Raw genomic sequence first — 26,199 nt, 5'->3', positions numbered from 1 at the left:
TAGTTCTTCATAGGTGGAACAGAAGGCAATGACACAGTATTTAGGCTAATGGGCATGACCTGAAGGTCTCACACAGCACAAAGCAGCACCCAGAATCTCCCCTGCCAAACAACCATCCAGATGGGATGCAGCACAGCAAGGATTAGGCAGAAGTATAATTCCAAAATCCAGAACTTAAGTGAAGCGGGAGAGGGTGTCTAAGGACAAGGAGAAGAAACTGCTTTGATGCGTATCAGGATGTTTATCTTGATATCAAAGGCCCTAGTTCTCTTTTTTAATGAAGTGGCTCCTCCCTTTGAAGTGGATCCTCCTGCGCTGCGCATGGCTGCAGCTCAGGGAGATCCTGCACAGACTTCACCCTCCTCAAACGTTAATTTTTCTCTTGTGATTTGCCTGAATATTATGAGACCAAAGTGAAAACTCAGGCATGAGAGCAGCCAAGCTGCCTTTGGACCTGCCAGACAGAGGACGGGGTCAGATGAGTTTTTGAAGGCAGGTTGAAGGCAGGGTGTAGGGAGATGCTGTGTCTGGGAGCACTTGGCACCTCCCTGCAGCAAGTACATCCTTGGAGTGTACAGACATTTATGAGGTCCCTTGAGAGGAGGTGGGTGTTGCTCCAGGTCCTCCCCCACAACAGGGAGGAAGCCTCCAGCTCAGATTATCCATCTTCCCAACAGGAGACGGCTTCATTAGTTAATTAGAACAGCAATCCTCATGGGCTCATCTGGGATTTGTAGTTGTGCTGGCAGGAGATTTGCTGACTGCAGGCAAGCCCTGGGGCAAAGCTTCTCAGGAGGACTTGGCACACAGAACCCTCAGGGACTTACCTCCCTTCCTGCTGAGCCAGGAGCCTCTGGATTGCACTTGTTCCAAACCCATTCAATTTCAGCCAAAAACATTCCTCTTCAAAATGCAGAGCCTTGTGTTTTAGCTGTGGAGGTGATGAAGCATATTCATGTAAAGTAAGAATAATCTGTGATATTCCTCTCATTGTAGGCACCTCTTGCAGTCCAACAGGAAGCTTCAATGTGATTTCTTTAATGCAGTCTCCATTGAGAGCTCTCTTCATACATAACAACATATTGCTGAGCACTTGGGACTCAAGGGAAATATTAGTGGTAGTGTTTGAGTGGGGGGAAATGATTTTTAAGGGAAAACTTTAATCTGCAAGCCATAAAGGGAACAGTGGCTTTGCATCCTATGGACAATGTTCTCAGCCTCTACTAACATGATTTTATCTTCTTCTGCAGGCTTGCTTCTTAAGATAAATTTATCCAGGATTCCATTTGGTGTAACGGCTTGATTTCTGTTGGTGCAAGGCTGATTTCTCGCAAGAGCAACTGCCTTAATTTCCTACCAGTTGACAGCAAGTGCATTTTGTACTTGTAGACTTTGTCCTTGCAATCGCAGCCCTTCCACTGCTCACCGGCCCGGATGTGCCAAGGCTGATCCTCCAGCATCACCCCTCTGTGGGCTGTAGACGTCTGCTTTGGGGATAGAAACACTTGACTTCCTTGTCCTAAGAGAAAGAGCTTGCAGGACTCACAGATCCTACCCCAAGATTCATCCAGAGGGGTGGATCTGAGCTGCAGCACTCTGATGCACCCCTAGATATCCCCAAACTCTCATTGCTATGGCAACAATTTAGCAAATTTAGCACTGCAAAATTATTTGCAATTTTAAGCTGTTGCCAAGATCTTCCTCAAAGGCTCTTTGGGGGTTGTTTTGCTCTGGTTTTTAATGTAACCTTCCCCCCCTCTCATGTGCTCTTCATTTTGGCATGGCTCCCTTCCTTGAGGAATGACCTTTCCCACCCATTTACTCACTCTGCTCCTTGGCCATGCTGGCCTTGCAAATCTCGTTAAAGGACATGTTCATTTACTGGAAGTCTCCGGCATGCGGATCTGAGCAGTTCTCATGCTGTCTGCAGGCAGTCTGCCCCCCTAGCTGCTCTATTAATTTCTCTTAGCAAGCTCCCTGATTTCTATGCAGTTCCCTTGATGAAGTTAAGCACGACTCAACTGGTTTTTCCGCTCGACAGAGCAGGTCTTCAACAGCCCTCTTCTAAATTGCCAGGGATAAAGTCCTGAGTCCAGCCCCCCCGCAGGTTTCCCCACCAACCTCTCCAAGAAACTCAATTAACAGCAGCTGAAAATCGTGATGCTTTGCATCACCACCACTTTTCCTGATTTCCCATGTCTCAGTGTCCCCCTTTTCTGTCTGCTGCTCCCTTCCAGCCATGGGACCATGGCAGCTGCTGTTTGTCCCTTGACATATTCTCCCTGCAATGCTCTGGTCCCTGTGGGTACAGCCAAGCCTTTTGTCCCTCATCTCCACGGCCCCTGCACCCCTACCCTCGTGCTGAACCAGGCATGCCCTGCCACCCTTCTGTTTCCTCACTTCTCCAGGTGTTGTGACATGATGTGCTGCTGGGACAATGCTGGTTCTCAGTGCCCTGGGTGCCCCTCAGAACCGCTTGTCCCTGCTCTGGCCTCAGTTTTGTGGGACAGGTACCCATGGCAGGGTGTTTCCCAGGAACAGGGATCTGGAGAGATGCCCCATGGCACTGGAGCTGGGCTTTCTCCATCTGTAGTTTTATCTCCCACTTGTGAGTGCCTGGCTCCCACCTGGGCCTCACTCAGCATGCAGCAGACTGGGGCTGAAGCTTTGAGGAGTCCCTGATCCCACCCCTGAAGGCTGGGGATGGCAGCAGGGAGGATGAGACATGGAGCTAGGGGATGGGGGAGAAGGAGGGGTGAGCAAGCAGGCTGCACGTGGGTTCCCCCAGGGAAAACAGGGCCACTTTGCATGCCCAGAGCTGCTCCCCTAGGCTGTCCATGGTGCAGGCACTGCCTGCAGGGCTGAGGGACAGCCAGGGACCGAGCAGGGCAGGCAGGTCCAGTGCCTGTGAGCTGTATGGTGGTGCCAGCCGTGGGTGATGGATGGGTCTGTGTGGGGAGGGCGGTCAAGCCTTGCTACTCTGATGAGAAAATCATCGAGTGGCTGCAGGGTGCTTCAGGCAAGCTGCAAAAATAAGAGAGCAGCCAGGGCATTCTCTGAGCCCTTCATCATCCCCAGAGCGGCACAGTGACAGCCATGTCCACCCAGGGAGCAAGCTCTGTCTGTATCCACCATGGGATTTACATTGACTGAGGTGGAAAGGCTTTACCTCCCTGGGGTCTGGCAGCACAGTGAGCAGGAGGGGTGAGGACTCCCAGGGCAGCTGTAGGGGATCAGCTGCCTCTAGACATGGGGTTTCATGAGGATCCAGGGAGAAAATGCTGAGATGGGGACAGCAGGGTTACACATCCCTCCCTACACACCTACCTGGGGACCCACCAACCGCCAGGTGACCAATCTGGTGGCACCAACAGCCACCCTTGCACCCACACCTCCCAGCCACGGTGGCTAGCAAGGGCACAGCACCTTCGTGCACCCAGAGAGACCCGGAAAGCTTGGACCTCTCACCAGCCCCCACCCACTGCTGCCTAGGCAGGCACACATGGGTAGGGAGAGGAGGAGGGATGCTGGGTCCTGCCTGCGTGCACGCAGCCTGCTGCAGGGCTCAATAATTCAGGCCTGACACATTAAAGTTGCATGGCATGCAATCGCCATCTGCAACGACAGACTGTGTCAGGGCTGCTGGGTGATGAGTCCGGACAGCAGGCATGGACGGGAAGTGGTGGGAGGGTCTGGCAGCCTCTGGGGAGGGCAACAGGCAGAGCACCCCTGCAGTGGGGACTGGGGTGGGAGCAGGCTGTGGCAGGAAGCACAGTACAGTGTTTGGGATACACGTTTCCAAGGAACTTGTGTTGGAGCAGGGAGTGCTGGCCCAATGGCACTGACAGCCCAGCAGGCAGGATGGAGCTGGGATGCAGGAGGCTGGGTCAGGAAGGTACTGTTCCCAGGGCTGCCACCTTCTCATGCATCCCCTGTGTCCCCTGCAATCTTCCCATCAGGACAGAGGCTGTGAAGGTTTATGCTGCCCCATGCATCGAGTCAAAAACCCTTCCCAGCTGTGTCTGTCCCCAGGGTCCCTGCCACCACCTGACCTAGTATGGCTCAAATCCCCCCTGTGGATGCTAAAGAGCAGGAGCAGAGGAATTTTCCAGCTGCTGAAGCATTTTGTGAAGTTTTCCTTTCTCATGTTTTAGCTGAGAAATGGTTTGCTATTTTGTAAACTAGTTTGCAGGTGCAGGCTGTTGTGGAAATACTGTGGATATTGTTTTTGTTCACTGGGAAAGATATTTTGGAAATGGGCGTTATGCTGTTCAGCCAATCCCTCTGGGAGGCAGATGGTCAAGCCTGCAATGGTTTTATGCCACCCTTGAGAACAAAGCTATATAAGCTGAATTATATAATTAAATATAGCCATTTCTGGCCTTTGAGCCCGATCCTGAATCCGTGTCATTCTTTGCGCCGTCTTGGTACAGCAGCGACACCCCCCCATCCCTCTCCAGCACTGAGGAAGCAAAGCTCTTCATCGGCTGTTCCGGGAGTTGGTTGCCATGGAGATGTCAGATGTACCTGGCTGTTATAGGGATACTGTTGCCATGGTTATGTGGTTGCTGTGCCTGGTAGAGGCAGGGATGGAGCATTAGGAAAGCTGTTTACACTGGAGGGGTGGGAGTCACAGAAACCCCAACTCTCTGAGCACGAGGGGAAGACAGGACAGTCCAGCCTTCACCCCAAGTGCATCCTTATGGGACAGAGGCAGGAGGCCGTGGGGAGCCATGGCAGAAAAGCTCACTAGACCCACAGGGATGGACACGCTGGTGCTCCTGACCCTGCGACAAAGGAGAGGTGACTGAGAAGAATCAGAGTCTCCCATGGTGTGTCCCAGCATGCTCCCAGAAAGGCCTGGTGGGAGAGGCACACACACTCCCTGTGCTGGGTGTCCCACAGGAGAGACCGGCTTCTCCATGCTTGGTGCTGGGAGCACAAAACCTTTCTGTCCTGCAAGACTGTGGGTTCTGCACTTGCAATGCACCTCAACGTGCCCCGAGCTGTGCCGGCCTCCTGGGCAGGGGAATGGGTTTCTGCCCACCGTGGGACTGGGAGATGAAGTGGGAATGGGGATTCCCAGCTCTCAGCAGGCTGCCCACGGGCCCCCAGGGATGAGCTGGGCTGGCAGAGAATGCCTGGATCCCCTCCAGTGCTGCTTGGCCGAGCTCCCTCCCGGGCAGTGTGGTCAGATGCATGGCCTGTCCTTGAGATGAAAAATGCAGTTGCAGGTTTAATTAAAAGGAGAGGGAGCTCTGAGCTGCACCAGCAGCCCGGAAAAGCAGAGTCTAGCAGAGCTGGTGTGTGGCTCCTCCAGGCTTCCCTGGGCAGCTCTGCTGGCTGAAACCCTTGCCCACCCCGCCACCTCAAGGGTCCAGTCCCACATGTGTCGCCCCACGGTGTCTGCTGTGGGGCAGGCCAGGGGCTGTGCAGCTGCTTGCAAAGGGAAAGCTCATCCCACCACCGGCTGTGTTATTGTAGGGTCTTCACAAATTTGACAAGCAACAGGTTTGCACTTCAGCCCTACAGCAGTGAGACAAGGGATGAGGGATGGGTAAGGATGCTGCATGCAGCCCCAACATCTCCATGACACTGGGGTGCACTGGTGCAGGACCAGCTTGTGCCCAGTGTGCTCTGCACTCCAGCGTGTTGCTGATGTGAAAGCTAAAGCCAAGCTCCTCATCCTCTGGGGGCTGCTACTGCCAGTGGGGTGCAATTGGACTTGGTGAAATGAGTAATGATTTTAATTAAAAAATTAATCCTTAATCTGCCACCTGGCCAGACCAGACAGGACACTCTGTATGGCAGAGGGCGGGCTGCAGGGTGAGCTTGCGGGGGGGAAGGAGAGTGGCAGATGCAGGTTCCCCAGCCCTTGCACAATGACTGGGGCTCCTGCCGAGGCTGCCCAGCACACTTCCAGGCCAGGCTGGCTCCCCATGGGCACATCCCACACCAAGGCCCAGAGACACAGGCAGCAAATCCCTGAACCCACCAGCATTGCCATGGTCTTCTTCACCAGCTCACCCCTCCTCCTGCTCTGCCCACCCCATCCCCACAGTCCTCTTCAGCTGCCCCCACAGCCCCCCAAGCCCACCCCGCTCTGGCCAGCTGGAGCCCAGTTCCCAAGCAGCAGTTTTAATTAGATTGCAATCCTATTACATAGCTGCCTGCCCGCCTGCAGTTGCTAATCCTGTTAAGCATCCAGTAAATCTCCCTGTGCCGGGCTCTGTCCCCAGGGGTACAGAGAGGGGGGCTGCTGGTGGGTGGGCTCTGCTGAGCTAGGATGTGGCTGCTAGGATGCAGAGTTTTGCCTCGGGATTCCACCCTGAAGACCCCTGCAGGGCTGAGAAATTCTCAGGGGATTGGGGAGTCCCCATTGGGCTGAGAAGTGTCAGTGGAATTTTCCCTGTCCTCCCTGGTCCACCCTGACCCCTCTGAGCTGCCAAAGCAGAGTGAAAACCCCCTGTCCTTGAGGCACACACACAGCCTGGGTGTCTGTCACCACACCATGGTCACCACTGGCTGCAGAGGGTGCTGAGCCCACAGTCTGACCATAAGCGAGACAAGGAGCAGGGGCTGAGAAAGAGCCGCCCCAAGTGGGTCACAGGGTACAGTCCATGCAATGCCCCTCCCACTGGAGCCCAGTGCCTGCAGAGACAGGGCTGGGGGCAACAGCAGGGACACAGGGTCACTTGTCTGCTGCTCCTTGGGTGCAGCGACATGTGGGGTGCTGAGGCAGGCTGCCCCAGGCAGGGGGGGTGACACCAACAGGCTCTGGGCTCCTGGTGAGGCCCTTGCAGGCAGAGCACTCTTGGACCTGTGCACTGCCACAGCAGGCAGCACCAGCATCACCCCCAGGGGCACCTACCCCCATAGCTATGGGCTCCCCACAATCCTGCAGATTTGGAGGGGATCCTGGATGCCCTGGCACAGCACAGCTGCTCCTGGATCTGACATTACAGCCATCCTGTGAGAGCACAGTGCCCCAACAAAGACATCCCAGCCTTGCAACCTGTCATGCCAGGAGCCAAAACACTGCAGCCTCTGGTCCCCATCTCTTGCCAGCCACTTTGCTCCATGTTGGAGCTGCATCAGCTCCAGAGCAGCCACCACAGGGTAGGAGCTCTCACTGAGAGCCAGAGACTGTTGCCATTCCTCCCCTCCACACACAGCCACATCCCCTCAGCAACTCCATGGCCTGGCAAAGAGAGGAGGATGGCCCAGCTCAGCCTTGAGACCCCACAGCTCTGCCGCAGACTGAGCAACAGCAATTCCTGGAGACAAGTTCAATCAGGCTGTAATTGGAAGAACAGGGTGGCACAGATGGCTGGCTGTGTGCCTGCCCAGAGGAGTCCTGGCACTCCCAGAGATGGGTGGCCAGCAAAGAGAGCGGGTGCCAAGCCCCACAGGGCTGCTGTCCGTGCCGGAGGAGTCTGAGCTGGCCTCAGCATCAGCTGGTACAAATACTGTTGATGGAGGCCACGGCAGGGTCGACAAGCCCCAGCTCCTCCTGCTCATTAACACAGAGCTGGTACCCGCATCCCTTGCGCCGGGGCAGCGGCCCCAGGCGCCTGCTGGGCTTGGCACGGGGCGGCAGCAGGAAGCCGACGCTGCCAGCGATGAGCAGGTGCCAGATGCTGTGGATGTAGAAGTAGTTCTCCTCTGTCTCCACGAAGGCGTAGAGCAGCACGGCCGCCGCCGCAATCAGCGCTCCTGGGCACAGGTAGAAAGCCCAGCGCTTCCAGGTCGGTGGGTAGCAGTGGCGGCGACGGATAGTGCGAGCCGTCTGTGGTGGGGAAAGGGCAGGCTGGAAGGGGGAGCTGCGGCAGGGATGGACACAACCCCTGTGCCATGGTGACACATCCCTCAGGAGCCAGGGAGAGGGGGTCATGGGGAAGGGTGAAGGCAGCAGAAGGGAGGTGCTGGCAGGAGCAGGATGCTGAGCGCAGCCAGGCTGGGGACATAAGGGACACCATCTTACCCAGGCGACGGCCATGATCCCCAAAGCGAAAAGGCTGGGCCCCAGCAGATTCCAGAGCCCGTGACGGTCCATCTGCAGAGCCATGGAGAGCAGCATGGCCCCCAGCAGGTACAGCACCTGTGGGGCAGTGGGGCACCCATCAGGATAAATCCCTTCCATGCCTGCCCTGCATGCCCCCTCCCCACACTTGCCTGCTTGACTATGGGCTGGAGCCGGGCCATGGCGATGACAGTGACCCAGACAGACATGAGAGAGCCCAGGAAGTCACAAAACTGCAGCACATCGTACTCCATGATGCAGAACACCACAATGCCTGGCTGGTCACAGGCATGGTAAAACTGGGGTAGCAGGGAAAGGGTGTGAGAGCTGCCCTGCACAGCCCCAGCCCCTTGCCTGCCCCTCAGCCACCCCACCCCAGACTCACAGTGGAGAAGAACATGGTGAAGATGTAGACGGCAGCTTCTAGGAGGTAGTGGCTGCGGACAGCAATGGCCACGGGAGGCACAAACATGACATTGCTGAGGCACAACAGCAGCGTGGAGAGGAGCTGGAAGCCATAGGAGAAAGCCTCAGCGTTGTCCGTGCAGCCCCAGCCATTCCAGCCTGTGACCAGGGAGAGCTGCCGTCACCGCTGCAGCACTCGCAGGGGCTGAGGGGTGGAGCAGGGAACCCCCTTTCCAGCACCCTGCAGAGACCTAGCATGAAGGGATATACAACCCGCAAGGAGAAGGGGAGGATGCTGGGGGTCCGTGGGTGCCCGGGGCAGCTCTCACCAGCTTTGCACTCGCAGGCAGCATACAGGTAGTTGTTGGTGCGCAGCAGCTTGCACTGGCCATAGATGCCGCAGTCGTTGATGCAGGGGGAGAGGTAGGCGCGCAGGTACACCTCAGCTGTCACGTTAGTGCAAGGCTCAAACCTGGGGGGTGGGAGAAGGAGGTCAGCCCTCACCCTGTGCCCTGGAGCAGCTCCTGCCTCTGCCAGAGCCACCTGTCACACCCAGACTTGGCAGGTGATGGGAGACCCAGGGACTGGGCAAGCCTGAAAATGAGCTGCTTTGGTGCTGTGTATGGTAGCTGAGAGCCGGTCCCCAAGGATGCTGTGTGCTTCAATTGTTTGTGCCAGCCTGGGTGAGCAGGAGGAACGTGGCCACGCTTAAACCCCCTCTGCCTTTAGCAGCACACTCAGCTGGTTCCTGTTTCGTTTGGATTTTGCTGTGCAAACACTGTGCCCTGCCCTGCAATGCCCGTGTGTGAACCCTTCAGGGAAGGACTGACTGTGACTGGCAACTCAGCGTGAACTAGAAATGCAGCAGAGGAGTCAGGGCAGGCACACCATCCCCACTGCCCCGCGCTGCCCACACACAAGACTCTGGGCACTGCCAGCACCTCCTCAGCTCCAGCACACCAGGAGCACAGACAGCCCCACAGGCCAACAGCACGTACCAGCTGCTGGCTGGGCACACACACCCCCCCCAACACACACAAATACGCACACAGTGCCGGCTGCACTGCTATCCACTGACTGTGTCCTCACGCAGTCAAATCTGCACACGCATGCATGAAGAACACACACAGCCCTGACTGCCTGAACTAAGCCCTGACTGCTCCTGCAAACCAGAACAGGCACGTAGAGCTGCGTGTGTGCACCCAAACTTGCATGCAGTGCTGCATCCACACTTGCACCAAACATGCACGCAGCATCATCTGCACTCATGCATCCTTGCACGTACAGACACATAACACACACACACCAGCCCCTCTCCTCCACAGGGCTCCAGGCAGACACAGAGGCCAGGAGCAGAGCCACAGCACAGGACCAGTCCCTGGGGATGCTGAGCAGAGCCGCAGCCTGAGCAGAGATGCCCCCTCACACGCAGAGCAGAGCCCTGTCCTCCCAGCGACAGCCCGGTCCCCTCCCGGGCACAGGTACAGATGGGCCCTGCCGCGGAGGCGGAGAGGCACTGACAGATGCCCGGCGTTCGCGAGCTGACAGGCACTTCCTAACCGCGAGACAGAGGGAAGAGCCGCGGGGACCCACAGATGGTCAGGCAGACGCGAGATGGAGCCATCCGTGCCCACACAGCACTCACACGGTGACACACAGCCCGCAAAGCCGCGTGCACACACAGGAACGGAGACACGCAGCGCAGGGGACAGGCACACCCACAGACCCACGGCACACACCAGCACGGGTCACGCTGGGGACATCCCCCCTGGGGGCACAGGGAGGGGATATGCTGGGGCTCTTACCCGTGCTCCGTGGCACAGAGAGAGCGCAGGCTCAGGTACCAGCTGCCTGTCTGTGGGTAGGGGATCCGCAGGCGGCTGAGGCTGGCTGTGGCATTAACGGAGAGCAGGAAGCCTGCCAGAGACTCTGTGGGCCAGGAGAGCTCTGGGTGAGCAGGGGAAGGTGCAGCCCCCTGGCCTGGGCAGAGCTGGAACAGGGACAGAGTACCCTGTGCCAAGCTCCAGGGCCACATGTCCCCATGGTCTCTGTAGCCTCCCCCCACCCAGCCTCTTGCCAGACACAGGGGGGTGTGACCCCATGGACGTGGCAGGATGGACATGCACAGCCCAGTCTACCTGTCTCGCAGGTGACCGAGGTGTTGTCACCAGACGTCAGTGGGACTTCATGGTTTAGACACCCGAACACTGTCACATTCTCACCACACAGGGAGCTCTGATGGCAGAGGAGATGGCCTTAAACCAGTGCCAGGGATGTCCCCTGCTCTGACAGCACTTGGATTGCAGCACACCAACTAGCAGTGCCCTAACCCACTGCCCGTCACCCAAGAACACTCCAAACCCAGGTTATCATCCTGCCCTTGGAGCACCCTAATCCATTCTCCATCATCCCAAAACTTCACAACCATTGCCTATGACCCCAGATCCTGTTCCCTGCCCTGTTGCAACCTTGACATCACCCATCTCCCACCCTGCCCCCTGTCCCATACTCTGGCCCATTCAGGGTGTATGTGGCCACCTCACCACGTTGAGGCGCAGCTCCAGGTTGAGCACCCCACCACTGTCCAGCACTGGCAGGAGGTTGATGACGAAGACAGCGGGGCGGTCGGGTGGCACTGACACGTTGGGCCCGAAGAAGATGTAGAAATGAACGGAGAAGGTGTCCAGCTCGTTGCGCAGCGTGGGCCGGACAGGCCAGCACCGCTCTCCAGCATGTGAGGTGACAGGGATGGGGACCGGGTGCTTCGTGTCATTGGGGCTGGTGGGCGGAGGGCTGTCCCCCAGCGCCAGCCCGCCCGCGGAGCCAAAGGAGTGGGGCATGTTCATGGAGGCGCTGGAGGGCAGGAAAGGTGGCCGGGCCAGGCTGGGTCGGGAACAGTCTGGAGGGACAGAGCCATCAGCCTGGGCACCACACAGCTCCAGCCCCCTCTTAGTTCCCATGTCCATTTGCAACCCAGCCCCAACACCTCCCAACATACCCATCCCAGCAGAGCTGGTATAACCCTGTGCCCAGCTGGGGACAGATCCTGTGGGCATCCCTTAACCCCCACACCAAACCAGAGTCAAGACCATGCCTCCACCAACGCCTCCTCATGCACCCTCACCTGTGAGCTGCACGGTGACCTGGAAGGAGACGGTGCCCGGCACCCCAGGGTGTTTCTCCACCAGTACGTAGTACCAATGCTGCCAGAAGGGGAGGTCCTGGGCCAGCTGGCAGGGAGTGTGTTCCCGGCAGTCCAGTGTTGTGGAGTTGTGCAGGGGGGGAGCCTTGGCCCGCACACGCAGCCAGAGCGGGCAGCCCTCAGCCCCACGGCACCGCAGCACCTCCACGAGCACTCGCGATGTGTAGCTGGGCACAAAGACCCTGTGGGACAGCAGTGCCAAGTTGTGCCCATCACTGTGGATTAACAGGGCTGGGGAGGGAACCCAGCGGGATGGGACACCGTTATCTCCCCACCCTGAGCATGCCCCTCCTTAGGAGACCTTCTTGCACTCACTTGTAGAGGCAGGAGCGGTTGTGGGGGGCCATGCTCTGCTCGGTGACATGACCAGGGTACAGCACAGCAATGTTCACCAGGCGCTGCACGATGAGCTGTGGCTGGAAGAGATACTGGCACTCCTCGTAGAGCCCCTGCACCAGAGGAGAGTCAGCACAGGGCAAGGGGCACAGAGCATGGCCCCCACTGGGGACACCTGCCCTGGGCACTGCCAGCGCAGAGCAGTCAAACCCCAGCCCTGTGTCCCCACGGTCCCTCCAGGCCCCTCACCTTGACAGAGATCTTGCCCTCATCTTTGGGCAGGTGGGCAGCCAGGAACCAGTCCCCAGGCAGCGGGCTGGTGACATTGAACACTCCCGTGGTGCGGTTGGGCAGGGTCCAGGTGAGGGTCAGTGCGAAGGAGCCAGGGACAGCTGTGTCCCTGGGGAAGTGCGTGTGCAGCGGGTTAATGACGGAGGGAGCCCCTGAGCGGAAATACCTGCAGGAGAGACAGCAGTCAGCAGGGTGTAGGCTGGGCATCGTGGCAGGGCCAGTATGTCCTATATGTGGGTGTCTTTCCTCTGTGCTTAAAGACATCATGGAAGCCATCTGTAAGCTGGGACCTTTCTGGAGACTGTGAGCTTTCTTGAGTGGGTGTTTAAGCAAAACAGTTCATCTATGAGATGCACAAAAGAGTGGAGCCTGCACTGGTCCCGGGAAGATGAATCATGAGGAAGGAGCGTATATGTTGTCTGGGTTTTGGCTGGGATAGGGTTCGTTTTCTTCTTAGGGGCTGGTACTGTGCTGTGTTTTGGATTTAGTATGAGAACAATGTTGATAACACACTGACTTTTCAGTTATTGCTCAGCAGCACATAGTCTAAAACACTTTTCAGTGTCCCATGCTCCGCCAGAGAGCAGGTGCACAAGATGCCAGAAGGGAGCATGGCTTGGAGAGCTTGCACAAACTAGCCAAAGGGATATTCCACACCATATAGAACATATTCCATTCCATACAGAGCATCCTGCCCAGTGTATAAACTTGGGATAGTTGGCAGGGAGCCACCAACAACTGCTGGGGAACAGGCTGGGCATCAGTCAGCATGTGGTGAGCAACTGTGTGATGAATCACTCATCTTTCTTGGGTTTTATTTCTCTCTCTCCTTTTTGTTACTGTTGTTACTATTATTACTATTATTGTTGTTGTAGCTGTTTTATCATTAGTGTTATTGGCATATTTATTTTGATTAGTAAACTGTTTTTATCTCAACCCACGAGTTTTACTTTTTTTCCCATGGTTTCTCCTCCCCACCGGGGGAGCAGGGGGAGGATGAGCAAGCAGCTGTGTGGTACCCAGTTGGCAACCTGCTCTAATGGAACATGTCCCATGGCAGCAGGTTGGAACAAGATGATCTTTAATGTCCTTTCCAACCCAAAGCATTCTGTGATTCTATGATTCTTTGACTCTATAGGTACATGTGGTTGTGGAAGCAAAGAAGCAGGCAAGAGCGGACAAGCTGTGGGGCAAACCCAGGCAGGAGCAGCAGAGGCAGGCAGGAAGGAAACAGGCAGGGCAGGCTGCTTACTCACACGGTGATGCTACGGTCTGGGCATTGATCCCCAAAGGTGCCACCTTGCTCCTTGAAGGTGATGAGGTTCCAGACGGCAATGACTGTGTCCTCGGGAATGTGGAAGTGGAAGAGCTCGATGCTGGCAAAGGAGCGGAAGGGGCTGAGCTTGCGTGGTGTGCGGGTGAAGTAGTCGGTCACAAAGAGCCCATCTGCAAAGGAGACCCGAGGGGCTCTCAGCAGGGTAAAGGACTGGGGAGGGGGTTGTGTAGCACCCCTCCCAGAGCAGGCCCACCACCCAGGCTCTGAGTATGTTGCAAGTGTCCAGCAGCCTGGAGGCAGGAGGGGCTGGGACAGTGCCATTTCAGTGAGTCCCCAGGGCTGATGTCAGCTATCCCCAGCTGTGTCTCCCAGCCCTGGCAGACTCGGCATCACTCCTGGTTCAGCACTGCCTCGAGCTCAGTTCACAGAGCTGTGGGACTGATGGTTTGTAGCCCGAGGAGCCCACCACCCTGGCTGCTCATGCTCTGCTCCCTGCATTTTACCTGTAATAAAGGGACATTCTTCGTGGCTTCAGCCATGCTCTAGCAGGTCAGGTCCCACAGGAACACAGATTCCCTCTCACCTGCCTGCTGGGGAGGCTCAGCACTGAGCCCATCATAAAGTGCCACGAGAAGAAGGAGGGAGCAGAGCACTTTCCTGCACAGCCTCCCAGCCCTCCTGTGGTTTGTGGAGGAGGAACGGTGCACATATGTGTGCACATATGCACACGTGGGTGCTGTCTGCACGCATGGCAGAGTGGAGGCGTGCAAACCCACGTCCATGGGGGTGTGTGCCTGTGCACAGCCCCATATCTGAAAGACGCTTCCTGCAAGCCCACAGCACACACGGGGGCCACCTCCCCCTGACCAGCTGCCTGGCAGTTTGATTTTCAGGGATTTCCAGGAGCCCCAGCAGCAGAGAGGTGGTCACTTCTTTGTCACAATGGAGAGCAGGACTTGAGACAGCAGCCGTAACTTCACCTACCATTACCACACTACACCAGTGCCAGCTTGGGAGACCCATCTATTATTCCCCAGAGACACAGTAAGAATGAGATACCCCTCTTCACAAGCTGCTGGAAAGGGGGAGGCCAGCAGAGGGTGGGCTGGGAGGAGGTCTGTGCCCAAGAGGACTCGTCCAGCGTGGAGTGGGATAGCTGAGAAGAGGGTCTGCTTTGCACCGCATGTTCCTGGCCGGGAGTGTGCGCATGTGCTTGTGTGCACGTGTGTTTGTGCTGCGTGTGTGCAGCCCCAGCAGGCTGTACACTGACATGCATCTGCTCCCTTGTCTGGAACAAAGGCAGCTCCCCCTCCCCTTCACTGCCAGCCGGCACAAGCCAAGCATGAAACACCTGTCTCCTCAATGCAAGAGCATCCGATCCCAATTTTTCCACCAGGAACCACCAGGTCACTCCACAGCCCCACGTGGGGGCAGTGACCTGGCAGGGGACCCCAGGGAGGGTGTTGAACACAACTCCAGAAGGGGAGCTGGGGGAAGGACCCGGAGCCAGTCCCAGCACAGCCCCCTCATGCTCACGCGCCCAGGGCAAGGGGAGGGAACTAGCTACACACAGAGGGTCAGTCTGAGGCGCCGTGGCAGTGCAGCCAGAGCACGGGAGAGGTGCTGGAGGATGGAGCGGGACTGCTATTCATGGAAGCGGAGTGGATGGAAGGAGAAAAGCCAAAGCCCCTCTGCTTCAGGCCAGCAGCCGGAGCCGCAGGACCCCAGTCCCGGTGCCACAGTCTCAGGTCGTGGCCGGCGGTCAGCACCGCGGACAGCTCCGCGGCTGGCGGTCAGCACCGCGCACAGCTCCCGCTGTCGCCCCACAGCTGCACTCCGGCACCGGCAGCCCCCGGACAGCTGCCCCCTTCCCAGGGAATGCCCCCTCCAAGCCCCCAAGTATCCTTCCGCATCCCGGTTACTAAGCCAGCTCCGTGCCCCAGCGTGCTCCTGGTCTCACATACTCCCGTCGATGTATCCCCTCGCATATCCTGACGCCCCGCTGGACACACACCCCCGTCTCTGCAGGCTGTCCATCTCCGCTGCCCCCTGCACGCACACAGCCTTCTGCCCTGCATCTGCAGCCCCCCGGGCCCACTCACTGCCCACGCACACGCCTCCCTCCCAGGGTGTTCACTGCCTGTGCGCTGCCTGCGTCCTCCTCGCACGCGCAACTCTGTGCCCCACTGCACATCTGTCTCCATGCCCCAGTGCATGGGTACACCGTGCCCCACAGCATGCTCATCACCGTGCCCCACTGCACGCACATCCACGCATCCCATTCCACACACATCCAGTACCCTCTACGCAGGCATCCCTGTATCCCGTTATGCAAACACCCCCCTGCACACGCATCTCTGCACATATCGTACCCACCTCATGTCCCAGTGTACATGCACCCCGTGCCCCATGGCACCCCACACCCAACTGGGGACACCTCTGTACTCTGCTGCATACGCGCCCCAAACCCCACTGCATGCTCGCCCCATCCCTTGTGCCATACTCACCGTGTCCCATCACGTGTGCACCCCACATCCCAGGATGCCATCCCCCCATTGCTGCGCCCTTGTGCTCCATTCTCACCCACACCCTGCCCCACTGCATGCAAACCCCACATCTCATTGCTCGTGTAGCTCATCCCAACCTACACACGTACCCATTCCAAACTCATCCCCTGCACCCCACCACACGGACCCCTGCACCCCACACCTGCAGCCCTTCTGCCCACCGCATCTCCCCACTCCCTTCCCCACTGCATGCACACCCCACATCCCATTATTCGTGTACCTCATACCCATCCCAAGCTCATCCCTCTGCCCCACGGCACCTCACAGAGCCCTGAGGCTCACACCTCCAGCCCTCCTGCCCACCGCACACACCCCCGTGCTCCATTCCCACCTGCCTCCCGCCCCACTGTGTGCACACCCCACATCCCATTGCTCGTGTACCTCACGCCCACTACAGGCTCATCCCCACCGCCCCTCAGGCACCCTGTCCTGTGCTCCACTGCACGGACCCCCCTGCCTGCAGCCCCCTGCCCACCGCACACACGCCCGTGCTCCATTCCCACCCGCCCCACTGCACGCACACCCCACATCCCATGGCTCGCGTACCTCACACCCATCCCAAGTTCATCCCTTGAGCCCCGCCGCGCGGACCCCCGCGCCCCACACCTCCTGACCAGCGGACACGCCCCCGTGTTCCGTCCTCACCCGCCCCCCGCCCCACTGAGCGCACCCCCCACATCCCATTGCCCCCGTACCTCACACCCATCCCAAGCTCATCCCTTGCGTCCCGCCGCAAGGACCCCCGCTCTCCGCTCCAGCATCTCTCCCACCCACCGCACACACGTCCTCCGCGCTGTCGCCGGCACCCTCGACGTGCGCTCCCGCGCCCCGTCCCGCGCTCGTCCCGCCGCCCCACACCCGCGCCCCCCACCCCAGTCTCCCGGCGGAGCTCACCGGCGGCGGGCGGCGGCAGGAGCAGGAGCGGCAGGAGCAGCAGCGGGAGCGGCAGCGGGAGGGGCTGCCCGCCGCCCCCGCCGCCCCGCCGGGCCATCGCCGCCGCCGCCGCCGCGGCTGCCGTGGGGCGCGCGCCTCCGGCCGCCCCGCCGCGCACCGGCGGCCCTGACGTCACCCGCCCCGCCCACCGGGGCCGCCTCCCGCGCCGCCATTGGCCTCCGCGCACGTCAATCACCGGCGGTCGCACCACGCCCCGCCCACCCCGAGAGACAATTACCCCCCACCCTTCCCCGCGGCGTGGACCCGGCGCTGACCGGGGGCACCGGGGGACAGCGACACGGGCGGGAATGGAGATGGGAGGCTGCGGGAAAGGGACACCGGGCTGAAACCTGATATACGGGCCGGGAAGGCGGGCACAGGGCTGGGGACAGGGACATGGCGCGGGGGACCGGGACACGGGGCTGGAAAGGAGATCTGAGCCGGGAACGGGGGCACCGGGCACAGGGACACCGGTGGGGAGAGGAACACGGTCTGGGGGCAGGAACATGGTGTTGGAACTGAGATACGGGCCGGTAATGGGGTCACAGGGCCATGGTGTTGGAGACAAGGATGTAAGCTGGGAACAGAGATACGGGGCTGAGGGACAGGAACATGGGGCTGCAGACAGGGACATAGGCTGGGGAAGAGGGACGTGGGGCTGGGGACAGAAACAATGACTGGGGACAGTGATGTGGGTCTGGGGCACAGGGACAGTGGCCTGGGGACAGGAATATAGGGCTAGTGGAGAGGGACATGGAGCTGCGAAAAGGACGGGAGGCAGTGAGGGCTACCTATGGGGCTGGAGGGGGTGGGGCTACCTATGGGGACTGTGTAAGGGGGTCAGGTGGTTTTCTACCAGTGGCTACCACCTTCTTACAGAAAACGGTGGCATGTGTCTTACAGAGGAGGTGTCCCACAGAGGGGCTCTGGGCACCACCTGCGGGGATGAGGGCATCTTGACTGGAAACTATCTCATCATGCTTTCCCACACTCCCTGACATCATCCCCAGGCTCCCCTGACATCACCATCCCCCTTGGCCATGATGGAGGCAGCAAGTTACTACTCATGGGAATGCTCCTCTCTCATCCCGTGCTCCCCACGGGGCACCACCCTGGGAGCTGCAGTAGGAGCAGCCACCCCACCATGTCCCAGCCTGACTGCCCAGCAACTCTCCCCAGAGCACAGAACCTCTCCAGGCATGGATCGGGGTCCCCTCCCCAATGCAGACCTCACCGGCACAGCTCTGGGGCCAGTGGGCACTGGGACAGGGATGTATGAGGACCGTGGTGCCTCCTGGAGAAAGCTGGTCATGCTCTCCTTGGGAAATGGACAAGGGAACTTGTCTCTCCTCCAGATACTCTCCAAGAGCTCCAGGGTCCCATCAGAGCCCCATGAGACTAACCTGAACTCTATGTGGGTACCCATGGGGGTCTGGGGCCAGGTGAGTCCCTCAAGGGGAGCCAGCAACCCCCCTGTGGGGAGGAAAGAGCACAGAGCCAGGGTGGCAGTGGGTCACCAAGGCCAAGCAGGTATGAGGAAGGGCAGGGTGGGATGGGGGAACTGGACTAAACCTTCCAGGAGCCACACTTCAACCTCACACCCCCAGATATTTGAGACTGTACCGTGTCCCCACACCCTGCTGGTATGTGGGGTGCCCCATGGCCACACAACTGGGGCCATGGAAAACCAGGTATGCCCATAGCAGGACTCACGGTGGGGTTTCACTGCGCTCCAGGCGAGCAGAGGGGAACAGTGCTCCTACCCCTGCCCATTCCCCGGTGGGCTCCTGTCCTCATGGCTCCCCGGTGCCAGTCCTGGTCCGGCCCTATCTCACTGTTCCCCCCACCCGTCCCTGTCCCGTTCCCTTCCCGGTCCCACCGCTTCCCCCCCGGCCGTCCCTGTCCCGTTCCCATCCCGGTCCCACCGCTTCCCCCCGCCCGTCCCTGTCCCGTTCCCATCCCGGTCCCACCGCCTCCCCCCGCCCGTCCCTGTCCCGTTCCCATCCCGTTCCCACCGCTTTCCCCCGCCCGTCCCTGTCCCGTTCCCATCCCGGTCCCACCGCCTCCCCCCGGCCGTCCCTGTCCCGTTCCCATCCCGGTCCCACCGCCTCCCCCCGCCCGTCCCTGTCCCGTTCCCATCCCGCTCCCACCGCTTCCCCCCCGGCCGTCCCTGTCCCGTTCCCATCCCGGTTCCACCGCTTCCCCCCACCCGTCCCTGTCCCGTTCCCAACCCCGTCCCACCGCTTCTCCCCGCCCGTCCCTGTCCCGTTCCCATCCCGGTCCCACCGCTTTCCCCCGCCCGTCCCTGTCCCGTTCCCGTCCCGTTCCCATCCCGGTCCCACCGCTTTCCCCCGCCCGTCCCTGTCCCGTTCCCATCCCGGTCCCGTGCCATTCCCGTGCCTGTTCCCCCGGGGCCGTGCGTTTTACCCTCCGGCCGCCAGGGGGCGGTGGCGCCCCGCGTGTCTGTGCCACCGGTGGCGCTCTGTCCCGCTGCGTTCCCGAGCGCTGATTGGTGCGCGGCCGCAGCAGCGCGACCATTACGCCATTCCCGGTGGCCATTCCCGGTGGTCGCGCCATCCCCACAGGGCAGCGGGACCGCCGGCCCAGCCGCGTGCCGCTCCCGGTGCCCGGTGCCGCGGCCATGGAGTTCCCGGCCGCTCTCTTCCCGTCCTACTTCGGCGCCGGCCCGCCGCGGGAGGAGGGTGGCCCCGCGCCGGTCGCCGGCTGGGGCGAGCACGGGCAGGTGCTGGAGGGCGGCCCCGGCCGCCGCCAGGTGAGGTCCTGCCGGGGGTCCATGCCGGCCGAGGGAGCCGGCAGGACGTTCGGGGGCCGCTCTGACTCTCCCCCTTCGCTCCCCGCAGGCGCAGCCGGCGTTCATGCCCCGCCGTGGCGCGACGGGCGAGAGGTGGGAAGCCGCCGACGCTGCGGCCGTGCCGGTGCTGCTGCCCAGGGCGGGTGAGAGCCGCAGGAGCGGGAGGGAGCTCGCTGCACGGGGCCTGAGGGGGACATCCCTTCCACCTCTATCCCTGCCGCTGTCCCGCGGTGCTGAGTGGTGTCCCGGTGCTCGTATGGTGCCAGGCGGCCTCTGCCCTCTTCCCCGCAGGCTGCTGGATCCCCTCGCCCGCACCTCAGGACATCCTGTACCGCAGCGGCCTGTGCAAGAAGCTCCGGGCAGGCAAGTCCGGAGCCACTCTGGATTTCGCCCGGCAGGTGAGATTTGAGGTGTTGCATCCCGTCGAGGACCTGGGGGGCAGCGTGGGAGCTTCGCATGCACTGACCCTTTCCCATCCTTCCCACACAGCTGGGTCATTTCTTTGTGGATCACCCAGAAGATGCTTTTGGCTCCCTGGGGCACCTGCTGCACAAGAACTTCTACCTGGGCAACTCCAAGCTGAAGGTCGCTGTCTGTCCAGGGATAACAGTGCTGTTCCCCACCCTTCCCTTGCCAGTCTCAACCTCTGCCCCCTCCTCCTGTAGAGACCAGCCCGGAATAGCACCATACGGATGACAGCCCTGGTGGAGGACATCGACCGCCTGGAGGCCCGACGGTGAGTGTCCCCATGTCCCCTGCCCTGCAGAGGTCTTGGGGGGGGTCCTGCTCTGTCCCCCCACCTAATGCTGTCCATGCCCTGCAGCGGCTGCCCCCGGCAACACTTGGCCTCCCGCCTACGCTGGTTCTCCCACCTGTGCCGTGACTGGCTCTTCGAGGTGCCACTGGGGCTGCTGGCAGACTGCCTGCACGAGGAGCTGATGCAGCAGTGGTCCAACCTGCTCTTCGACGACAGCCTCACAGGGGGAGCACTGGCCTGGCTGCCCGCTGAAGATGGGGGGACACCCATGGGCCGCCTCGTGCACCCCGGAGGGCAGGCCATGAACCACCTCTGTATCCTTCCACATGGGGTGTCCCTGGGGAGGGAAGTGCGGGTTGTGTTGCACCACCCTTAGCCAGCATCCCAGATTTCCAGGACGTGGTGCTAGAGGAGCTGCCCCGTGCCCGGGGCTCCCCAGCGCAGTTTGAGCTCAGTGGGCGTGTCCGGCAAGTGGCTGCAGCCCGTGTGGATGGGGAAGGTGAGCCAGCTGTGGGATCCACATCTCGAGGCAGACAGGACGTAGGGAGGAGGGGCAGCAGGGGCTCCTGGAATGCTGCCAGCTCACATGCCACCTCCTTTCCCCTGACAGATTTTGTTGGGGTCCGCTCAGACTATCACTGTGGTGTTTGGAGGGTGCCGGGCAGGACAGGGGCAGCTCCCGCCCCACTACAGGTCATCCGCACCGACGTGCCTGCCTCCTGCCTCACTGTCAGGTAGGCGTTGGAGGAAGGGGCTGTGCGAGGAGGGAGTTCTGCTGGTGCAGCTCTGCTCCCTGTGGTGGGTGCTGTTGCCCCATGGTGATGCTGTGCCCCCCATCCTGCAGCCCTCACCTTCCCGGGGAGCTGTCTGTCTGCACCCAGAGTGGGACCGTCTACCTCTGGAGCGTCGGGACTGGGTGAGATAGGGCACTCATGGCCATCTAGGGACTCATGCAGACAGTGGAGTCCCAGGGGTGGAGGGGCCAAAGTGACAGGGTAGCCCTGCCCCATGCCAATACTGCTGTCTCCCCACAGGCTGCAGCAGCTCCGCCATGACCCCCAGACCATGTTTTTTCGGGACCATTCACCCTGGCGCTGGAGTGACTTCACTGCACACCCACGGGTGCTCAGCTGTGCTGACCGCACAGGCCTGCAGTGCCTTGATGCCCGGGTGAGCCTGGGAGGGTGGGTTTGGGGCTTGGGGCAGGCAGGGAAGAGGGTTCCTCAGCCCAAAGTGCTGACCGTGCCCCATTCTACTGCTGCAGGCCCCCAAGAAATGCCACTTCGACTTGTTCAAGGTGGGCGAGGAAGCTGGCTGCCAGCAGGGCGAGCGTGTGGTGCTGCCCATGTACCTGGGCAGGGCTCACCCCTCACAGTATCTTGTCACCACCCAGGTGAGCCCCACCACAGCTGGGAGCTGGGGGAGACACCCTGCACAGCTGCATCTCCCAGTGCCTATGGGGCATGGAGATCTCCCAGCTGAGGGGAGCTGCCGCAGCGTGTTGGGGTGTGCCCCGTCTGAGTTGAGACTCCTGTCCTAGTTCTCTGTGTATGTGCTGGACGAGCGGTTGCCACTTGTGCCTGTTCTGAAGTGGGCACACATGATGAAGGCCCCTCCACTATTTGCACACCTGATGCCAGGGAATCCTGGGAGGAGCCACCAGGTGCTGCTCGGCGCATCCCGCACCCAGGAGCTGTTGCTGTTGCAATACCGGGGTAAGAGATCAAGCTTCAGGGGTGCTGCAGGGCCAGGGCTCCTCTGTGCCCACGTCCCAGCCTCTTTGCTGCTGGGATCATCTGCTGTTCTGGCATCTGTGCTCACCGGTAAGTTTTTTGGGTGTTTCCTCAGGGGGCAGCCAGTCAGCCTGTCAGCTGGCGGGGACTCCACAGAAGCTGCACAGCATTGGGGGGTGCCTGCAGCACCTGCCCACCCAGCTCCCACACCGCCAACACCTTCTCCAGCAGCGCCTCGAAGCCCCGGCAGCAGGTGAGTGTCCCACACTTCCCCAGGCTGCAGGTCCTGGTGTGGGAGAACCTGGTGTGTAGCCCCTGTCGTGGCCTGGCTGGAGGGTGGCTGAAAAAGCAAAAGCAAAGCCCCAAACAATCCTGTGCAAGAGATGAATGACTTAGAAAACGATGTTCAGGGCAGGAACCAGCAGTGAATGTGCCCACTGAGGGGTGGAGGCAGCCCCCACTTCTGGCCATGGCCCTGGAGTATCCCCAGGACTGGAACCCTGGTGACAATGCCTTGCTTGTTCCCACAGGGCTGACTGCCACGCTGCAGGAGGATGGGCCACACAAGTCCATGGTGGTTTTCCAGCTCTCTGAGGCTGGGGATGTCTTCTGCCAGAGGCTGACCCACAAGGCAGCACAGCCCCCTGCACCCCCATCGAGGGATGAGACCACAACAGCCCCTGGCTCTTCCCCTCTCTTTGAGGCTCCAGCCAGCAGCCCACAGGGCTTGGGCGGTGAGGAAGAAGAGGAGGAAGAGCAAACATTCTACTTGTCCAACCTGGAGGTGATTATCAATGAGGAGGAAGAGGAGGAGGATGTGGGCACACCAGCACCCCTGGAGGAAGCTGAACTGCAGGAGCCCTGTGCCAGTCCCCAGCCCTCCCTGGCAGTACCCAGCCCAGCTGCAGCCCTGCGGTACTGCCGCTGGCTGAGGGCCCTTTCCAGGGCCTGCAGGGATCCCCCTCGGCACACCTGGCACCCTAGCCTCAGCCAGAGGCGCCTCTTCACCCGCAGAGATCTGCAGGGGCCGGCGGGCCCCAGCAACCTGCAGAGGCAGATGCGCCAGCGGCTGCACCAAGCCATGCGGGAAGGTGGTCGCATCCAGCGCTGGGGGCTTTCGGCCGTCCAGCCACCGCCCCTGCCACAGACCCTGGAGCCGGCAGGGGCTCCAGACCCCTAAGCGCCCGTCTGACAGCGGCCTGGGCTGGGGACTGGGAGCAGTGGTGGGAGGAGAGGACGAGCTTCAGTGTGGCACAGAGACAGCGGGCACTGCGGGAGCGGCGGCGGCGACAGAAGCGAGCCCGGGGCCGCCGCAGCCTTTCGGCCAGCTTCACCTCCTCCCTCACCTACCAGTCTGAGCTGTCCGAGCTGAGTGATGCGGGCCCCCCGCTGCTCTCCCCCGGCCACCCACCCGTTCTCTCCCAGGAGGGCTCCTCACCAGCAGGCAGCCCCGCAGTTCGCAGCCCCCCGACCTCACCGGCACCCGATGAAGCCCTGCTGTCCTCACAGAGCCTGCGCTGCCGCGGCATCCCCAAGGAGCGTCGGAAAACGCTGCGGGACTATCTGTCCGTGTGGGCCGAGGGGCCACCCGAGCCCCCAGAGCCCCCTGGCAGCCAGGCCAGCCAGCTGTGCATCCCTTCTTCCCAGAGCCAGTTGTCCTCCGCCTCGCAGCCCCGTCGCAAGCGCCCACGAATGGGCTTCTGAGTGCAAATAAACGTGCTTGGTACAGCCTCGCTCCCGGGGTCTTCAATTGCTTGGTCAGGGCACCCACCCTTGGGGCAGGGGAGGTTGGGCGGGACGCCCGGGGTCGAGACTGCCCCCGAGGAGGGAGTGACCGTCTTCCCCGGTCGGAGGGTCCCCGCCGGGATGCTCCGAAGCGTGGGTCGCCCACAGGGCGGGCGCGGGCGCTTTAAGGAGGCGTGGAGCAGGGACGGGGTGTGAGTGCCGGGGGCGGGAGCGATGGCCATGGCGGCGGTGTTCGCGCGGGCGCTCGCTCGGGGCGCGCTGCGCCCGGGGCAGGTGGGTGCGGGGAGACGCGGGGATGGGGGGGGAGCCGGGATGAGGGGGGATGCACCGGGATGAGGGGCGTGGGGGGTAACAGGGACACCGGAACGGGTCCGCATCATGCTCGCCACTGCTTCCACCTTCGGGCAAAGTCGGCGACGGGCATGAGCGCGGGCCCGCGCACCCCCACGCCACGGCACGGGGCCTCGGAGCAGCTGTGTGCATCCACCCGCACCCCAGCCCGCGCCCCCGTGGGCACAGCCCCCTCCTCGGCACCCCCGAGGGCGGAGATCCCTGTCAACCCCGTGGACAGTCCTGTTTCCCCCGTGACCACAGTCCCTTGTCACCCCTGTAGGCACAGCCCACTGTCGAGGCTGTGGACAGTCCTCTGTCACCCCTGTGGGTACAGCCCCCCATCAGCCCCCTGGGCATCTGCCCCCCTTACTCCTGTGCGCGTTACTCCCGCGTGCACCTCCCTGTTGCCCCATGTGTGTCCCCCTGTCACACCCAAGCGTCACCCCCACGTGCACCCCACCATCGCCCCCTATGTGCACCCCCAGGACCCCAGTATGAATCCCACCACTCTCCACGTGCATCTCCCATCACATCACCCATCACCCCATGCAGTACTCCGATCACCCCCACATGCATCCCCCACCCGTACCCAGCGTGCACTCCATGTCACCCCCACGTGCCTCCCCCCACGTATCCCCCTGCCATTCCCACGTGCACCCCACCATCACCCCCACGTGTTCCCCACGTGCCCTGGCCCACCCCGGCGGCGGTGTCCTTGTCCTTGTCCCCCCGGGCACAGGCTGTAAGCCCCCTGTGCCCCTCAGCCCCTGCGGTGCGTGTCAGTGCCCGGCGGGCAGGACGGGGAGGTGGGCAAGGCGCAGCGGGCAGCGGCGGCCGGCGAGAAGGCAGGCGGGCAGCCTACCATCTTCAGCAAGATCATCGACCGCACCATCCCTGCCACCATCCTCTATGAAGATGACAAGGTAGCTGGGACAGCAGGACCTATGTCCCCACTGGGGCAGGGGGGCAGAACCCACGGGTGTGGGGCTTACCCTGCTCCCCCTGGTAGTGCCTGGTCTTCCGTGATGTGGCTCCCCAAGCCCCTGTGCACTTCCTGGTGATCCCCAAGCGCCCCATCCCCCGGATCAGCCACGTGGGTCCCCAAGACACTGAGGTGAGTCCAGAGAGGTCCCTGGGACACTGCTGGTGGGGGGTCATACAGTGCTGACGCTGCCACTCCCCCCTCTTTCAGCTGCTGGGGCACTTGATGGTGGTGGCAGCACGCACGGCGCAGGCAGAGGGGCTGGCTGATGGCTACCGCCTTGGTGAGTTGGTATCCCCTGCTGTGCTGTGGGGCAGGACCCTCACTGGTATTCCTGGGGGCTGGGGACACAGAGGGTGGCCTGACCCTTGTACCTCTCCTGACAGTGATCAACGATGGGAAGCACGGCGCACAGTCTGTCTACCACTTGCACCTCCATGTGTTGGGGGGGCGGCAGATGGGCTGGCCCCCTGGCTAACCCCCACTACCCACTTGCCCCCCAATAAAGCATCCCCTTGGTGGTGACTTCAGTGGCTCTGCATCAGGGTGGCATTCTGGGGGGTGGAGGTGGCTGGCCTGGGCAGGACTGGCCTCCATTGTCACAGCAGTAGAGAGTTGGTACCCTGCTTTTTGCAGAGGGTCTGGGCTCCACACATACCAACCTGCCCCATGCTGGAGATGATCTGGAGCCCTACAGTTGAAGCAGAAGCAGAAGCCCACAGCTCACAGGCAAAAGACTCATCTTGGTGCTGGGCTGGGGGAGCAGGCTGGGTGCCACAAGGGTGTCCCCAAGTGGGGGAACA

At 61.1% G+C, this 26,199-nt stretch overlaps 3 protein-coding genes across 4 annotated transcripts; 2 read left to right on the top strand and 1 right to left on the bottom strand.

The window, feature by feature from the left end:
* Positions 1-7,278: 7,278 nt before the first annotated feature.
* Positions 7,279-15,388, bottom strand: TMEM8B (transmembrane protein 8B). Of its 2 annotated transcripts, none has more exons than XM_010395105.4 (12): positions 13,514-15,388; positions 12,216-12,423; positions 11,946-12,079; positions 11,553-11,812; positions 10,972-11,327; positions 10,567-10,663; positions 10,234-10,357; positions 8,758-8,900; positions 8,409-8,587; positions 8,176-8,322; positions 7,985-8,101; positions 7,279-7,823 (listed from the first exon to the last, which is right to left on the bottom strand). In XM_010395105.4, exons 1-12 carry the CDS (start codon positions 13,852-13,854, stop codon positions 7,521-7,523), a joined length of 2,409 nt encoding a protein of 802 aa, XP_010393407.1. In that variant the 5' UTR covers positions 13,855-15,388; the 3' UTR covers positions 7,279-7,520. The 2 variants fall into 2 exon arrangements, with proteins under 2 accessions (XP_010393407.1, XP_010393406.1); XM_010395104.4 differs by having other exon boundaries at positions 7,279-7,789; positions 13,514-15,387.
* Positions 15,389-19,565: 4,177 nt separating this feature from the next.
* On the top strand, positions 19,566-24,068 carry TAF1C (TATA-box binding protein associated factor, RNA polymerase I subunit C). Its single transcript, XM_039567674.1, is given in 15 exon segments — positions 19,566-19,806; positions 19,895-19,988; positions 20,137-20,243; positions 20,335-20,430; positions 20,511-20,581; positions 20,669-20,916; positions 20,991-21,101; positions 21,213-21,336; positions 21,447-21,518; positions 21,637-21,772; positions 21,867-21,995; positions 22,143-22,317; positions 22,451-22,588; positions 22,866-23,495; positions 23,498-24,068. Coding segments are annotated over 15 exon segments (2,805 nt in total). The 5' UTR covers positions 19,566-19,674; the 3' UTR covers positions 24,040-24,068.
* A 182-nt stretch (positions 24,069-24,250) lies between these two features.
* On the top strand, positions 24,251-25,926 carry HINT2 (histidine triad nucleotide binding protein 2). The gene is made up of 5 exons (XM_039567171.1): positions 24,251-24,354; positions 25,179-25,337; positions 25,424-25,528; positions 25,607-25,679; positions 25,783-25,926. Exons 1-5 carry the CDS (start codon positions 24,295-24,297, stop codon positions 25,872-25,874), a joined length of 489 nt encoding a protein of 162 aa, XP_039423105.1. The 5' UTR covers positions 24,251-24,294; the 3' UTR covers positions 25,875-25,926.
* The last annotated feature ends 273 nt before the right edge of the window (positions 25,927-26,199 follow it).

Source organism: Corvus cornix, chromosome Z (genome assembly GCF_000738735.6).
Source record: "Corvus cornix cornix isolate S_Up_H32 chromosome Z, ASM73873v5, whole genome shotgun sequence".
Taxonomy (NCBI): domain Eukaryota; kingdom Metazoa; phylum Chordata; class Aves; order Passeriformes; family Corvidae; genus Corvus; species Corvus cornix.
This window is presented reverse-complemented; position numbering and strand designations above follow the sequence as displayed.